The sequence below is a fragment of the Microcebus murinus genome, chromosome 5 (genome assembly GCF_040939455.1).
Source record: "Microcebus murinus isolate Inina chromosome 5, M.murinus_Inina_mat1.0, whole genome shotgun sequence".
In the NCBI taxonomy this organism is placed as follows: domain Eukaryota; kingdom Metazoa; phylum Chordata; class Mammalia; order Primates; family Cheirogaleidae; genus Microcebus; species Microcebus murinus.
In genome coordinates, this window is record NC_134108.1 from 65,277,876 (window position 1) to 65,296,151 (window position 18,276).

General features: G+C 38.0%; 1 protein-coding gene across 1 annotated transcript; it reads right to left on the reverse strand.

Moving 5' to 3' along the window:
- Positions 1–606: 606 nt before the first annotated feature.
- Positions 607–17,362, reverse strand: LOC105863587 (nuclear RNA export factor 3-like). The gene is given in 3 exon segments (XM_076003569.1): positions 607–645; positions 15,488–16,402; positions 16,499–17,362. Coding segments are annotated over 3 exon segments (1,818 nt in total).
- Between the last annotated feature and the right edge of the window lie 914 nt (positions 17,363–18,276).

Genomic DNA, 18,276 nt, shown 5'->3' on the forward strand with positions numbered 1-18,276 from the left:
CTGCTGCTCACCTCCTGCTGTGCAGCCCGGTTCTTAACAGGCCACAGACTGCTACCAGTCTGTGACCCAGGGGCTGGGGACCGCAGGCTTAAAAGATATCGTTAATCTTTTATTTAACTAAGCATTGCCCTTCATTTTGAAGGAAATGATAACAAATGTTTACTGTTAATCTGTTATGAACTGAGCAGCTATTATTAATACCAAGTTACATGTACATTTTAGTCACACAGTTATTAGATGGTATTCCCATTTGACAGATGGGGAAAGAAGCTCTTAAAGGTTAAGACTTGTGCCTGGGTCTACTTTTCCATTGTCATCTGTTTTAGACAGAATCTCATGCATGGGGATGCCATGACCACTATAAGTCCATAATGTGGAGAAGAGCATAAGAAAAATTTTAAATTGAGTGACAAACAAAGGAGAGGAACATGAGGTAACTTCCAACCTGCAGGCACAGGGGCTTTGTAACCAGCTGATAGTTAGCAGCAAAGCCAACATTGAGACCTCCATGTGTCTTTTAAACTCAAGTCTATGCTCTAAACTATTTGAGCTACTATTATTTTAAATGCTTACCAAATTCTCAGGTGCTTTAGCATTCACGTTCCCTTATTTGGCAGATGGGGTACCTTCTTCCACCACCTTCACCTAAAAAGACATGGGCCAAAAATGAAAACACAAATAATAGCATTCTGAGGCTTGGTCTGGAAAGGTGACTTCGCTACTCCACAGGAAAGTGAAACTTAACCTGAGTTTTTCCTTTTTTTAAATATTTTTATTTCTGTTTTTTGTTTTGTTTTATTATTTTACAATTAGGGTATAATTTATACACAATAAAGTACATCCATTTAAAGTGTGCTTCTTAACTGAGTTTTGACACTTATGAAAACCACCCCAGCAATCAATATACTGAACATGTCTACTACCCCCAAAAGTGTCCTCCTGTCCCTTTTCATTTGTGCCCTCCCTCCACCCCAAGCCTTAGACAACAGCTGATCTGCTTTCTAACAATATAGTTTGCATTTTGTAGAATTTTACATAAATGAAATCCTATAGTATATACTCTACTTTTTGAGCCTTGCCCCGCCCACATTTAAATAGTTTTAATTCCTTTGCAAGGAATTTTAAGTTTTCTGAATTTTTTGGGCTTTTGTAGATTACAGCTGCTTTCTGCTTGCTCCAAATCCTAGGAAAGACTAGGTTGATTATTACACCACAACATGCAAAACAATATTTTCAGTAGCAGGGAAAACAGTCTTAATAATAAAAGTATTCGATACAGTATCTCATATAGATGCTACCAGTGGTCCTTCCAGCTATAGTGGTGCACATAGAAATAAATATGATTATGTTGTCAGCATATCATGTAATGTTTCCCACCAGGCCCTATGCTCCTTTTCCATCCATGACCAGCCACTGCCCTAAGAGTTTCTCACAGCCCTTACCATGCACTCTCACCAGAACCAAGCTTCTATTTATTAATAAATGACCTGTCCTCCATATCATTTATTTTAGGCAGACTTGGAGTCAGTGTCTTCTGTGTTATGCGTAACTTGGATCTTCCAAAATACAGAAGGCCACTTTGCAGTGAAGCTTTTTTGAGAAATGAATGGTTATTTATCTGAGTTTTATAGTGCTTTTAAATTTTCAAGTCATGAAATGCATTCCTTATCCTGTAATTTAATGGTCAGTAATATCTTACAGATTCCACATAGCAGGAGGATCATTGCTTTGAAAGCTCCAGAAATTACTGAGTAAATGCTAGATATTTATCGTCTGAAAAGCAAAAACAATTTACAAAATGCAATTACTTTTCAGACTTATTGCTTGTTTCTATTTGTGGATACCTCTTTAGTTATTACAGGAATGACTACATTAATGTTTGATTAACTCATTTACTAAATTCAAATTAGAAGCTGAAGAAATCTGAAAATGGGTGCAACTTCTTTTATGGTTGCAGAATAAATAGTAATGTTCCTTTATCACACACTATAGAACCCTTTTGACTTTTAAGCAGTTTTCTACAAAGGTCCTTAACTAAATGTCCACCTGAAATGTGATAGACATATTACTTCAAAAATTGGTACCACACTTACTCCTTCTGCATATACCATAAGGATATTTTAACATGTTATTTCTTTAAGGATTGTAGGCATATCTCTTATCTAATCTGCATAAGAAATCAATGAATTATATACTTATAAAACACATCTATTTCTATACTTTGGGGCCATTATACTATTAGTATATTCTCAGTAAAATTCATGTCTGACTATATAATTGTGTCTCTCCATTCATAGTTCCAAGTTGTATATATAGAGGGATTGAAGAAGTGGTGCAGATTTCCTTGAGCTGAGCTGAACATTTCTTCTCCTTTTATTAATACTTTCTTTTTCACCCCATCAGAAAATCCCTTTAATCTTAGTGCTTCAGACCACATCCACTGTCTCCCTATATGCATTACAACATAAGGCTGGCTGCTGCCCAAAATAATGGCTTAAATGAGGTAGTAGTTCTTTCTTTCTCATATAAAAAGTCTAAAGTAATATGATAATTCTACTTATGTGCATCCCATCCAAAAGGAAAGTAAGAGCAGTGAAGGTGCACATCACTTACACTCACATCTTTGACCAGACCTTAGTCACATGGCCACTTCTAGCTGCAGGGAGGCTGGGAAACCTCTTTATAATGGGCAGCCACATGCCTAACTAAGAGATGAGAGTTCAGTTGCAAGTGAAGGATGGAGGGATACAGGGGACAAGGGCAGCCGCCACTACACTCCTTAGGGAAGAAAAGTAGGCCATAGCCTCCACCACTTCCGTTGTCCCCAGTCTCCATGATAGAAGGGAAGTGGGAAAACCTGGCCTCTCACCAGAATGCACAAGTGACTTGCATTTTCATTAATATAAAAATATGACCAATATGGTGTACACATACTTGAAGATTTTCCTCTATTTATAATTAATGTGGCTTGGAAAAATAAATTGAAACTTCTCAAAACATGTTTTAAGTTAGAACACCTTAGTTATAAATCAGATTGAAATAATTTAAATACTCAATATCAGACAGTGCCCATTAGAAAGGAAGCATGGTGGAAAGTCCACTATAAGAAAACAAAAATTGACTTAAGGGAAAAAAATGTTTAACAAACCTAGAGACATCATTATAAAGAATTTAATTGAAAGAAAAGAGAACTAAGACTTATTAAGTGTATTTTATTAATATGTTTCAGTCATTTCTTAAATGTTATCCTTGCTTTAGAGATAAACTGAAGCTCAGAGGGGTTTGAAAATTTGCCCAGCTAGTAAATGATGGACGCCAGTTCAAACCCAGGTCTTTTAAGTCTTAGAGCCTACAGAAATCTCATTATTAATTAGTTTAGAACTTGGAATATATTGATACTTTCTTATTTACTTACTAAAAGGGAAGAGAGCGAGGTTCCTAAGCCCATTCAAAATGGTCTACTTTGTCTCTTCATGGAAATGAAATAATAATGTCATTGAATGGAACAAGTCTATTAGATTATTAAGTATGAAATGTCCGATTGCCTTCAGTACTGAGTTTGACAGTTTGTATCTCTGATGTTTCACTTTGACACTTCTTGTTTTATTTTTGTTGTGAAGGTACTTCCTCAGTCTTTCAAACACTAATTTTGGCTTGTGATTATCTTTCAAATTTTGTTTTAGAGCAATTTTTGTGAAACCATGGATAAGTCAAAACTTCATGTTATTTTCAAATATGAGTTCCATCGTGGAACCAATGCAGCACAGACAGCTCAAAATATCAATGAAGTGTTTGGGAAGGATGTGGCTAAGGAATGCACAGTACGTTGATGGTTGAGAAGTTCCATTCTGGTGATTTCAATCTTGAAAATGAGCCTCATGGGTGACCTGAGATCAAGGTGGATAGATAATGATGAGCTGAAAGCTATAGTGGAAGCAAATCCATCTCAACCAATGCATGAATTAGCAGCAAGGTTTGATGTTACTTTTCCAACAATATTGGAGCATTTGAAGTAATTGGCAAGGGAAAGAAGCTGGATACATGGGTTAATGAGCATCAGAAGAGAAATAATCTTGAAGCTTGCCTTTATTTGCTGTCATAACATAAAGACAGACCATTTCTACACTGTACGTGTGATGAAAAATGGATTCTTTTTGACAATTACAAGCATTCGGCACAATGGTTGAATAAAGATGAAGTGCTGAAACACAGTTCAAAACCGAATATTCATCAAAAACTACTAATGATGTCTGTTTGGTGGTCCAGCACTGGTGTTATCTACTACAGCTTCATGAGACCTGGTCAGTCGATTACAGCAGATGTCTACTGCAACCAAAAGGACATATTATGAGGATGCTTGTGATTAAGTGGCCAAGATTGGTCACCAGATACAAGCCAATTAATTATCCTGCAAGACAATGCTCGACCACATGTTGCACAAACAATGCTGCTCAAACTACAGCAGCTAGACTTGGAAACTCTCTGTCATGCACAGTATTCACCAAACCTTGCACCAAGGGACTGCCACTTCTTCCAGGCTTTGGATCATTTCTTGCAAGGAAAAATATTCAAGTCTAAACAAGCTGTGATAAATGCCTTTTGACGATTTCATCGCCACTCGATCTCCAGGCTTCTTCCCTGCTGGCATAAACAAGCTACTGTTAAGATGGCAAAACTATGTCTTTAGGTGTATACTTTTATTAATTGTATTGCTTCTTATTTGAGACATAATAAACTACACTTTTGATTCAATAACAAATACTATGAGAGAAAACAGAAAAATGAAGTGGCTAATCTCTTCAGATGTTAGCATTGTAGTGACTGACTTTTCCCTTTTAAAAATTCTTTCCTTTTTTATTGTTTTCTGTGCATTAAAAATAAAAAGCAGGAGGGGAGAAAACCTTAGACAACAGGATGACCATGTTTCATTGGCAAGTGGCATTCCATAGGACAGCTATGTGGACCAGGAACCAGGCCTTTTGCCATGGATACAACAATGAGAGCTTTTGCCTCCATCCTACAAGGGCCAGAACTTCCCTTGCCACTACTGGCCTCAACCTGGATCCCAGCAGGTAGGGACAGATCTGATAGGAGGGGATTCTAAATCCACTCCCATGGATTTGATGAAAGAAATTTGCTCCCAAAATTTGATGGGAGAAAGTACACATTCTGGGGACATTCTGCTTCAGAATGACAGAGTAGGACCCAGGGATTTAACTTGTTTTTTCTAATTCCCCAAGTGATTCTGTTACACAAACAAATTTGAGAATTATCAAGTCTTCTGGTTCCAAAATGTCATGTAGAAGAAAGCTGGCTTCTTCTCCACCCCACCCCCCAAAACACACACACACACACAAATACACACACACATAGTGCTGAGATTATCACCAGCAATATCCCAAAACTCAGGTATGGGGAGGAGACAGTTCCTGGGGACATAGGGAATTGAAAAAACTCCAAGCACACAGTAGGAGAATCGGACCTCCATATCGGTGATGCCCTCCCTCCATTCTGCCCAGCACCAAATGTGTGGAAAACTTCTCCCACCTCACAGTTTCTACATTGGAAAAAGTGAGATTGAAGTCAACAACCAGCTTCTTTACCATCTTGGGTTCCCTGGCAAGAGACCTGTCCCTGCCTCAACCCGCTGGAAGCGGAAAATATACCTGAGATCAGCCAGAGACTGAGGGAAACAGGACTACCATGCCCAGCCCTGGAAACTCTGCTGTGTAACTGGGCCAAGGGAGACATCATATCAGAGTGTTTCAGCAGCACCACACTGTAGAAGGTTCATTCCACAGGACCCCTGGGCATGACCCCCTAGAAAATTCACCTCCACTAGACATATTTTATAAGAAATGCTAAGGGAGTTCTACCCACTGCTAAAATTAAATACACAGACAAACTCAGAATACTCTAATATTGTAATTGTGGTGTGCAATCCACTTATAACTCTAGTATGAAGGCCAAAAGAAAAATGTATCAAAAACAATAATAGCTACAGCAGCCTGTTAGGTATAGGCAATAGAAAGATATGTAAATTGAGGCTACACAAAGTCAAAATGTAAGGGAGGATAAAGTGTAGAAGTTCTTTTTTCATTCTTTCTTTGTTTTTCTATTCTGTCTGTGATCCAAGATAAGTTGTCATCTTTTTTAAATGACCTGTTATATCTATAAGATGTTTTTTGTAAACCTCATGGTAACAACAATGCAAAAATCTATAATAGATTCATTCAAAATAAAAAAACAACAAATTAAAACATTCTACCAGAGAAAATCACTTAACCACAAAGGAACACAGAAAGAAGGGAAAGAAGAGAGGAATTACAGAACAACCAGAAAATAAGCAACAAACTGCCAATAGTAAGTCCTTCTCAATAATAACATTGAATGTAAATGGACTCAATTCTTTAATAAAAAGGCATACAGTGGGTGAATGGATACAGAACCAAGTCCCAACTATATGCTTCTTATAAGAAACCCACTTCACTGGCCGGGCGTGGTGGCTCACGCCTGTAATCCTAGCACTCTGGGAGGCCAAGGCGGGTGGATTGCTCGAGGCCAGGAGTTCCAAACCAACCTGAGCAAGACCCCGTCTCTACCAAAAATAGAAAGAAATTAATTGACCAACTAAAAAATATATATACAAAAAATTAGCCGGGCATGGTGGCGCATGCCTGTAGTCCCAGCTACTGGGGAGGCTGAGGCAGGAGGATCACTTGAGCCGGGAGTTTGAGGTTGCTGTGAGCTAGGCTGACGCCACGGCACTCACTCTAACCTGGGCAACAAAGTGAGACTCTGTCTCAAAAAAAAAAAGAAAAAGAAAAAGAAACCCACTTCACTTATAAAGACACACGTAGACTGAAAGTGAAGGTATGGAAAAAAGATGTTTCATGCAACTGGGAAACAAAGAAAAGCAGGAGTAGCTATATTTAGATAAAATAGACTACAAATAAAAGACTATAAAAAGAGACAAAGGCCAGGTGTGATAGCATATGCCTATGTGGTAGCTTATCCCAGCACTTTGGGAGGCCAAGATGAGAGGATCACTTGAGGCCAGGAGTTTAAAACCAGCCTGAGCAACATAGTGAGACCCCATCTGTACCAAAACTGAAAAAATTAGCCAGGAATGGTGGCGTCACTTGTATTCCCAGTTGCACAGGCAACCAAAGCAAAAATAGATGAATGGGATCACATCAAGCTAAAAAGCTTCTGCACAGCAAAGGAAACAACACAGTGAAGTGACAGCCCATAGAATGGGAGAAAATATTTGCAAACTATTCATCCGATAAAGATTAATAACCTATAGAAAGAAATTAGCTGGATAACTAAAAATAGAAAAAATTAACCAGGCATGGTGGCACATGCTGATAGTCCCAGCTACCCAGGAGATTGAGGCAGGAGGATCACTTGAGCCCAGGAGTTTGAGGTTGCTGTGAGCTAGACTGATGCCATGACACTCTAGCCCAGACAAGAGAGTGAGACTCTGTCTCAAAAAAAAAAAAAAAAAAAAGATTAATAACCAGAATACATAAGAATGTCAGACAATTCAATAGCAAAAATACCCCAAATCAATTCAAAAATGGGCAAAAGATCTGAATGAATAGACATGTCTGAAAAGAAGACATACAAATGGCCAATATGTGTATGAAAAAATGCTCAACATCACTAATCATCAGAGAAATGCAAATTGAAACTACAATGAGATATCATCTTACCCCAGTTAAAATGGGTTTTATCAAAAAGGGAGTAACAGACACTGGGGAGGGCATGGAGAAAGGGGAACCCTTGCACACTGTTGGTGGGAATGTAAATTAGTACAACCACTATGGAGATCAGCATGGAAGTTCCTCAAAAAAACTAAAAAGAGAACTACTATATAACCCAGCAATCCCACTGCTGAGTATATATCCAAAAGAAAGGAAATTGATATATCAAAGAGATATCTGCTTTCCTATGTTTATTGCAGCTCTATTCACAATAGCCAAAATATAGAATCAACCTAAATGCCTATCAGTATATGAATGGATAAAGAAAATCAGGTATATACACAATGGAATATTATTCAGCCATAAAAAAGAATGAAATTCTGTCATTTGCAGCAACATAGATGGAACTAGAAGTCATTATGTTAAGTGAAATTAAGCCACACATAGGACAAATATCGCATGTTCTCTTTCACATGTGGAAGCTAAAAATGTGGCTCTCATGAAGAGAGAGAGATTAGTGGTTACCAAAGGGGAGGGGGAAGGGGGGAAGAAGAGAGGTTGATTAGTGTGTAAAAATATACAACCCAATAGAAGAAATAAGACCTAGTGTTTGATATATCCAGGGGGTAACTAGTTGACAGTAATCCATTGCATATTTCAAAATAGCTAGAAGAGAATAATTCAAATGTTTCTAGCATAAAGAAAAGACAAAAATTTAAGGTAATGGATATCCCAATTATACTGATTTAATCTTTACAAATTATATGAATGTATTAAATTATCACAAGTACCCTGAAAATATGTATATTTATTATGTATCAATAAAAATAAGTAAAGAAAAGAAATTTGAGAACTACCTACACTTATCAAGTAAATAGAAAGGGTATAGTGATTGTAAATTTTCTACCTCCTAACCCATCTAGACTGTAAAAGCTAAGAAGAAGAGTCAGAGAAAGATAAAATTTGCCATATCCCTAATATTCACAAAAGATAAAAGCACAGAGGTAAGGCTAAGATTAAGAAAATGCATAAGTAGACCTTTCAGAAACTGTGAAAAGGCAGCTCAAAATGTGTTCAGATTAAGTGGAGGCCTAAAAAATTACCTGCCTTTCTATAAGAAGGGAAATGTGAACATAAAATCAAGAAGTTTCAAATATACAAACTTTCTCTTTTCTACTATTCCCATCCCTATGAAGGAAGCATACAAAGTAAAAGTGAAACTAGGAATTGAGAGGTATACTACTCCACAATTATGTTTATCATAGCATTGAGTAAAAGAAGGAAAAAAAAACTAAATACAAGCAGAGCTACACAGTGTAATACTATGTATCCCTTAAAAGGTATGATACAGTTCTACAATTAGAATGTAAATCTGTCCATATGAATCCTTCAAAATATTAAAAGATTGACACACCAAGAAGTGAGATTTATAACAGGAATGCAACATTTTCATTCATTATGTAATTCCTTATGTAATGTAGTCATTATCTAAACAACTTAAAGGAGAGGAATCACAGTTATATCAATAACGGCCCAAAGATATCTGAAACTATTCACAAATAAAATAAAAGGATTAAAATGGAATTGCCCAAACTTGATAAAGAGCATTCACCAAAACCAACAGCATATTAAACAGTGAAAATGACTAGTGTCATTTTAATTACATCTGAAATAATTAAGATCTGAAACAAAGCAGATATGCACTTTCTATTATCATCCAAGATAAATGAAAAAAGACCCCAAAAATTAAAATAATGAATGTAAATGCTGGAAATCAGGATTTCCTTTGTTTGCAGGATATAAAATTATATAAAAAGTCCACAAGACTCTATTTAAATACTATTGGAATTAGTAAGAGAATTTGATAAAGTAGCTATATCTGATTTATATTTAAATCAGTAGCTTTTCTTTATAATAATCAGAAGTAGAAATGAGATTATTTTAAATCTTACTGACAATACCAATAAAATTGTACAATACTAAGGAAAACATTTAACAGGGAATAGGAAGGGCTGTAGAAAATTTTAGAGTCTTAGAGAATAATATAAAACAATACTTGTATTTAACATTTCCCTAAATGAGAAAACAATTCATGATTTTTATGTAGGTATATGTGTGTATAGATTATTTGTTTGTTTAATATAATTTCAACCAAAAATACAACGGAGTTGGGATTGGATTTATTTTGAACTAGACAAGATGATTTTAAAGTTCTTAGAAAATGCTCAAGAGTTAAGGTATGAATTACATACAAACTGTACATATTTAAAGTGTACAATTTGAACAGTTTTGACAAGATGTAAACACCTGTGAAACTACTACAATCAAGTTTCCTCAATCCCCAATTTCCTTGTGCCTGTTGCTAATCCTTTCCTCCTCATCCCCCATCTCCAGACAACCACTGGTCTGCTTTGTATAACTATATTATTTTGCATTTTCTAAAAGTTAATCCTACAGGAAGTAGTCTCTTTTTGGCCGAATATTTTACTCAGTATTATTTTGTTATTCACCTGAGTTGCTATATGTATTAATAGTTTTTTTCCTTTATTATTTTTGAGCAGGATTCCATTGTCTATTTAACAATTTTGTTTATCCCATTGATGGATATTTGGGATTGTTTCCAATTTGGGGTTCTTATTAATAAAGCTTCTATGAACATTTGTGTACAAGTCTTTACGTAAACACGTGTTTTCATTTCTTTTGGGTAAATACTCAAAAGTGGAATAGCAGAGTTTGATAATAGGTATATGTTTAACTTTTTAAGAAACTGACAAACTTTTCCAAAGTGGCTGTACAATTTTATGTTCTTCCCAGCAGTGTGTGAGGGTTCCAGTTGCTCCACATCATTGGCAACACTTGGTATGGTCAATCTTTTTAATTTTAACCATTCTAATAGGCATGTGGTGGTATCTTATTTTTGCTTTAATTTGCATTTCCCTGATGGCTAATCATTTTGAGCATCTTGTCACATGTTTATTGGACTTCCATATAATTTCTTTTGTGAAATGTCTTTAAAAACCTTTTTTCCCATTTTAAAATTGTGTTCTCTTCTTATATTGAGATGTAAGGCTTTTGTATACTCTTGTTACAGTTTTTTGTCTGACATTTGTGCTGTGAATATTTTTTTCCATTATGTGGTCTGACTTTTTATTTTCCTAATGATATTTTTCAAAGGGAAAAAGCTTTTAATTTTGATACACTCCAATTTATCAATGTTTTATTATTTCATGTTTTATGCTTCTGAGTTCTATTCAAAAAAATATTTGTCCACCCGAAGGTAACAAAGACCTTCCTTCTATTTCTTCTAGAAATTACTTTGTTTAGCTTTTACATTTAGATTTGTGATCAATTTTGAGTAATTACTATGTTTGGTGTAAGGCAAGGATCAAGGTTCATTTTTTTTTTCCAGCTAACACAGCACAGTTGCATTCCAGCACTACTCATTGAAAAGACTTCCTTTTCCTCATTGAATTGCCTTAGTACCTTTGTTGAGATCAATTGACCATATATACATGAGTCTATTTGTGGATTCACTATTCTTTTCCATGAAGCTATATAAAATTGTAGCTTTAAAACAAGTCTTGAAACCAGTAATTTTGGTCCTGTTTTTTAAAGAAATTATTTTAGCAATTTCCATATACATTTTCATATTAGCTTGTTAATTTCTACCCCCCAAAAAAACCCTATTGGGATTTTGATTGGAATTGCCTTGGAATTTATAGACCCAAGCTGGAGAGACTTGACATCTTAATAATATTGAATTTTCCAATTCGTAAACATTGGAATTTTCTCCCTTTATTTATGTCTTTTCTAATTTCTCTCTCCAGTATGTTGTAGTTTTTTGTGTAGAGATCTTGGACTTGTTTTGTTACATTTATTCCAAAGTAATCAATGTAACAAAACAAGCAAGCTTCTGTTAAAAGTAAATTTATACCCTTGGACAAAGCATTTCTACTTTGAGGAATCTACAGGATTAAGAGCAGTTATATGTAAAGACATGGGTACTAAGAAGGTACTTGAAACACCATGTATAATGGCCAAAAATTTTTTAATTAAAAAAATACCCTAAGCAACAAAAATATCTATCAGTAGGGAAACAATTAAATTAATTATGGTAAACTATGTAGTTTTTTCAGAAGAATGCATTAGATCTATATACATATTGTTCTGGATGGATGTCTATGACCTATTGCTACCTGAAAATAGAACACTGAAAAACAGATATAGTACTGTTTTTTCAAAAAAAAATTTTAAACAAAACAAAGAAAAATGTACCACGACACACATAGGAATATGGAAAACAGTGAAGAAGGAAACTCTTAACAGTATTTATCCCAGGAAGGGTGGGTGATGATGGAGAGATTATTACTTTTTTTCTTTTATATTTCTGAATTGTTTGACATAAAATTCACTTTTAGGCATTATAGCATATATAATGTAACTGATCCTGATGTAAGCCTGCAAAGATAAGTGGTTTTAGATAATCAAGCGTATTTTTGTCTTTTTAATTGACCTTCTGTGATTACCACAGTCTTTAAATAGTGTAGCAAAGAATCTAGTATTTGAGGAGGGATGTCAAAGAAGGAGAGAAGACACAAGAACTCGGCATAATGAATCAGTCTTTCACTATCAAAAGAGGACAAATTGCGACTGGCAGCTTTTCAGAGTACTTCTACAGTAATGACCAGCCGCATATATGTGAATCACAAATCCCTCTGCACCCCAGTAAGGATTTTGACCTGAAGCACACAAGGAAAAGCTTCAGGAAGTTGTATTGTCTCTTTTGAGGGGGAAAAATATGGAGGCAAATTCGTTAATCTCTGAGGAACAAATCCCCATCTCTGCCTGCCCTTGAGACACTCAGTTTATAGAGTTGTGAGCAGACCCATCAACAGAGCACACATGTGGGCAGAAAATGTGTGTAGACAAAGGCACCCTGATGCCTAAGAGACCAGACACTGAAACTGGGAACCAGCAGAGCCTGTCTTTACGAGGCCTTTAACTTTGCTTACTCACTCACTTAAGTGTATAAAGGAGAAGTTTCCTTCTGAGATCCTGTTCAGGTCTTGCCAGCAGATGACACTTCCCAATCACTTAGAGACATGACGAAAGACCAGAAAAAGTACTGCAGAGAGATACCTTAGTTTTAAAGCTAGCTTAGCTTTTTCTCACACTTAGGAGGCATAAGATGAATCTACTTTTTCCGGTATTAGCCATGCCAACTCTTGCAGTTAAAACTGCATACCCCTAAAATTTCAGTGACTTTGTGTTAAAATCAACACAAATCACACACTCTGTGGGTAGGTCTATAAATCAAAAAATATAGAAAATATGCATTTGTTTTTTGCTTGCCTAGACAAGCTAGTACCTGAGCCAATTTTGCTGCCTGAAATGTCTAAGCATTGTTGCTATAATTGTTCCTTAGAGCTTCATTCCTTAGAGCTTCATTTAGGATCTGAACAACCTGCCATTCCCCGTAAATAACAACCTGTCACAATGACGAATGTGGAGGTGGTTAGTCCGAAATGCAAAGTATTCAGGCAGACTGTTCCATGGATAGGAAGGTTCATCAGAATAAAACATAATTGGATTTGCCCCCACTCAGAGACAATGCTTTGGTTATGCAGGAGAAAAAAATGTCTTATTTTATACTTTAAAGAGGCTAAATGGGACCTGGAAGTATTAAATATTTGTAACTTAAATGATTTTCTCTACCACCTTGGTTCCAAATTCTCTATTCTGTTGTCTGTTAGAAATGGGCCATTTTATTATCCACTAAAACATGACATTTCATCTCACAAGACTGCCCTCCTCAAGCTGATTTTTGAGAACACATGGATATGCTCCTTTTAATTTTTCCCTGGTGAATATCCATTTTTTAGTGGTTTTTATATGTGTGTATTTGTAAAGAAAAAGGAAGTGAAAAAGGAAAGAGCCATAGTCACAGGAACACAGACTATTCATTGACATGACCATCTCCAGTTTTTATTATTTGTAATTCCAAGATGAGTGCGCTCACTAACGAGTACATTTCTGCTTTACCTTACATCAGCCTTCATAAAATTGCACTCAGGTGCAGGGAAGGAGCTGCAGTCAACAAATGAATTTTGCTTTGGAGCCTGAAAACAGGAGAATTCCAGCTGCCCAAGTGAGGGAATGGCAAAGACCTGGGGGACAAACCAGTTTGGGTCCCAGCTGGACACCACCTCACTCTGATCCTGTCGTAAGCCCGGCCCCAGTTTCCTTATCGTGTAAACACAGATCCAGTGCTAAATACCTATAATCTCTCCGTTTGTTAATGTTACTTCCCCATTCTCCACTGGGGCTAATTCATTTCCTCTGTTACACATACTTCAGGCATTGATGAGGATGTACCAAAACGTTGGTGGGAAACTAGAATTAATGTGGATTAGTTGGTTCCTCCTTTTATAAAAGATTCTAAATCCTTTCACAGTTACAACAATATTAACATAAATTCTTCACAGTCATTTCAAAAGTGTTTCCTCGATTTAGGAATCAGGAAATATCCTGTGAACAAGTGTAAAAGTCAGGCCCCAGTGAAAGATTTCTGGGACTGCAGGGAGAGTCCCTGAGCCAAATTACTGCTGCTCCGTTCAAGGGATGCGTTTGCAAGACCAGTGCAAGGGTAAGTCTCTCTTGGATAAAATGACAGGACAGCATTCCCAGATGCAACATATGACCCATTGTCAATCCTGGTGTATTAAACCGGAGGGACACTGAGAGAAACAGCTGCTTGCAAACGTGAGTGGAAATTGAACTTAATACTCTAATCACCATAAATTGTAGTGATTATTTGTAAAACCATACATGTGTACTATGACTAAATGAGTCATTTACAGAATATCCTTTCAATTATTGACTTGGCATAAATACTAATCCCTGAGGATTAAGTTGAACACTAATCACTTTGAGCATTCAAGAACCTTCGGTAATCCCGAGTTTCGTTATTTACATGTGGTAATTTCCCCTGTGGTAGCCCAGTAGGGCTGATCCTTGCCTCCTGAGCAGTAACAGATGACAAGACATGCTGCAACAAGGAATGGGGTTTTCATCTCTTCTCCCAATCCCTCCCCTTGCTTCATTCCCAATTCGAGCTTAATTAAAAGAACTCAGAACTCGGTTCTGTTTAACAAGAGGGCAAAACAAGCCCAGAAATGCTGATGTGCTCCTCCACTTCTGCCTGCTGGTTCAGCTCATTAAGGGTCAGGATTTTGTAGCACACTGGTGGTGGCCTGGCCGGTTGGGGTAAGCTTCAGAGCCAAGAAGCAGAACTCACCTCAGCAAAATCAACAATTTGCCTTACTTTTTAAATGTGTTTTAAAAATGAATTTTAACTTCTGAGGTAATTCATGCACATAGATTTTAAATCAAATTTGTGTTTTACAAAATTAGCAGTTTCTGTCCCACCCTTTCCTCTACATCCATTTTTTCTATTTAACCAATATATATATATATTTTTTAAACAGACAGCATCACTTTATTGTTAAAAGAAACTGGGATCCTGGTGGGGACAAATACACAGAAAAACTGACCCTCTGAGGCAGGCTTTGACTTTTTACCTCCAACAAGACCTCCCGATTCAGTCACAGTAAAATGCTCACACTAGAACAAAAATGGAAGCAAAATGATGAGAATGAAAATGATGACATAAAAGGGTTTCTTCTCAGGGCATTGTTTTCAGGATCTTGAGTCAATTTGTGCTGGTCCCAGGCTGGGCCTCCTCTGGGGTCTTGCCCTTGTCCTGGCCCAGGTGTCACCTTGGGCAGACCGAGGACCTCAGCAGCTCTGATGTAGTCCCATTGGTTGTCATGAAGGCACTTCTGAGACCACTCGAGGTTCATCCCAAATTGCGCAGAGAAAGCCTGAACCATTTTCTGCTGCTCCTGGGAGAGTGCAGCCACAGAACGGGAATAGGGCGTGATCATTGGGATGGAGAAGGCGCTCCAGATCCCTTGGGGGCCAGTGTCCCAAATGAACAGCTCATCATTTATGATGCACAGACTGGAATTGCTGGTAGGGACAGTAATGAAGATCCGAGCGAAGGCACATACACATCCCTGAGACTTTCCCTCTACTTTCTTGAACACCCCACTGACAGAAAAGCAGAGCATCCTTTCCGCCTGGAACCACACGTCCACCAGGAAGGAGCTGAGGTCATGCTGAGTTTTGGGCAACACGCTGAGGGAGTCCACGATGTCACGTTTTGTGTGCTTCAGCAGCTGTCTCTGCAGGTAGGGGTCCTTGAGCATTTTCAGATTCCTGCTTTCCTTGAAGTACTCGCATAAGCTGCTCGAAGCTGGGTCCTCGGGGTTGAAGGGAATGGTCAGGGAGAAGCAGGCCTTCTCATGGTAAGCATCCAGGAGACTCTGGCGGTCTCCATAGTCATAGATCAAGTAATACTGTTGCAGGAATTGCAGGACCAGATTCTTTAGTGTTTCAGATCCAAGGACACTTCCCTTGCTGGTTGGCAACTTCTTGTGGGCTTCAGTACCACCAAGAGTTGGTCTGGGTGACTCCTGGCCATCCAGGCGTATTAACTTGGGGAACAATTCCATGATGGAGTTTATGTTGCTGGATTTATCTGGCAAGGTGGTACACGGGGCGTTTCGGCCTGCACGCATCTGCTGTGGCTCCAGTCCTTTCTCCTTGTCCATCTCCCCTGCAGATTCCACCTCCGTTTTGGACAGATTCAGGCTGTTGATGTTGGGGGCCTTTGGCACAGTGTCGGGCAGCTGGTAGGGTTTGCTGTTGCTCAGGTTGAGAGGTACAAGCTTAGTCACGTTCTCTTCATGAACGCCCAGGGAGGCAGCCATGTACTTGCTAGGAGTTGCTGCCATTTCAGGATGTCTCATGAAGTCTGGGTCAAATTGGAGTTTCTGAATGTCAAGAGTTTCCTGGGAGTCATCATGTTTCTTCATGGTCAGCTTTACTTGCTGCACCTTTTCTGACTTCGGTTCCTTGTGCACAAAGTGGGGCACATCAGAGGGACTGACAAATATTGATATCCTTTCATTATCCTGGTCCCAAATGTTGCCACTGACATTCTTCAGTGCAAAGGCGATGGTGGCATTCTCCACGAAGAAGTGGGCCTGCATTTTCTCATAGTGAAACTTGAATGGAGTGAAAAGGACACTGCATTGGCTCTGAATCAAATCTAGCAGCCACTTCTCATCATATTTTATGCCAAATGGAACTGTGATCTTGAACCAACTCCCTGAGGTCCCATCCAGCCTGTGTCCCTCCATGCTTCTCTCTAGAGGTTTTTGCTCTCTCTCCATGTTAGCCAGGGTTTTGTCTTGTTTATGAAAAGTACCTCTCTGATGATATGGTGGAATAGCATAAGGAGTGTATCTTACTCCAGAATCCATGTGGATATCACTTGCTGTTGCATCTCCATCTTGCTGGTGACGGGATGAAGGATGCATACTAGGACTGACTGGTTCAGCCCAGTTGGGAAATCTCCTTCAGTAAATACCCCAGCATCTTGCTCTTCTTTGAACAGAGTTAACTTGGTGATTGTGCCCCATGGTGTGTCCTGAAGGCAGTGACCTGTCACCAGGGTCCTCACAGTGCTCTCTTGAGAATCTGTATGTTCTGGAGCTGGGAGTTTGAAGATCCAGGAAGGCTGTCATGACTCTTAGGGCTCCGTGAGGAAGACAGAGTACACTTCACTGTTGCCAGATCTGTCAAAATGTAACTGGCTCCACGAACTCCCATATGTTTTTTATAATCCTCTTACTTAACTACTTGGTGTGTTGAGTTGTTTCCCAGACTTAACCAATATTTTTTAAATAATATGCTTATTCAACTATATCTTGATTTAACAATTTTGCATTCCAAAATTTTGACTATCATATTTTAGTTAATGGAAGATTTAGGTAATTTATGCACTCCTCTGCTGTTTCCCCTACCTTTTCATCCCAATGCAAAATTTTGGGTTAAATCACAGTCAATATTGCATTATTATGACTGTATAAATATTATTTACTGCTGATTCAAGTAATGTATTACTATAATTGTGATGGTCTGAATGTTTGTGCCCCCCCCCCAAATTCTTACCCTGAAATCCGAACCCACGAGGTGATGGTCTTAGAAGTGGGACGTTTGGGAGGCGATTAGATCATGGAGTGGAGCCCTCATGAACGGGATTAGTGCCCTTATAAAAAGAGACCCTGGACAACTTCCTGGCCCCTCTGCCATGTGAGGACACGATGAGAAGACGGCATCTGTGAACCAGGAAGCATGCTCTCACTGGAGGCCAAATCTGCCAGAACTGTGAGAAATCAATTTCTGTTGTTGATAAGCCACCCAGTCTACAGTATTGTGTTATGGCAGCCTGAATGGACAAAGACAAAAATGATACTGCCTTTCATTTTAAAATGTTTGTCTCTCCTAGTACCTTTTTTCATTTACCTATAGATTGATCCCTTTTTAAATAAGTGTTCCAACAGATTCATCACCCACACCTGTCAACAATCCTTCATATTCTCCAAAACCAGACCTCTCAGACCCATTTCTCCCTTGGAGACGTCATTCTGCAGCCGCC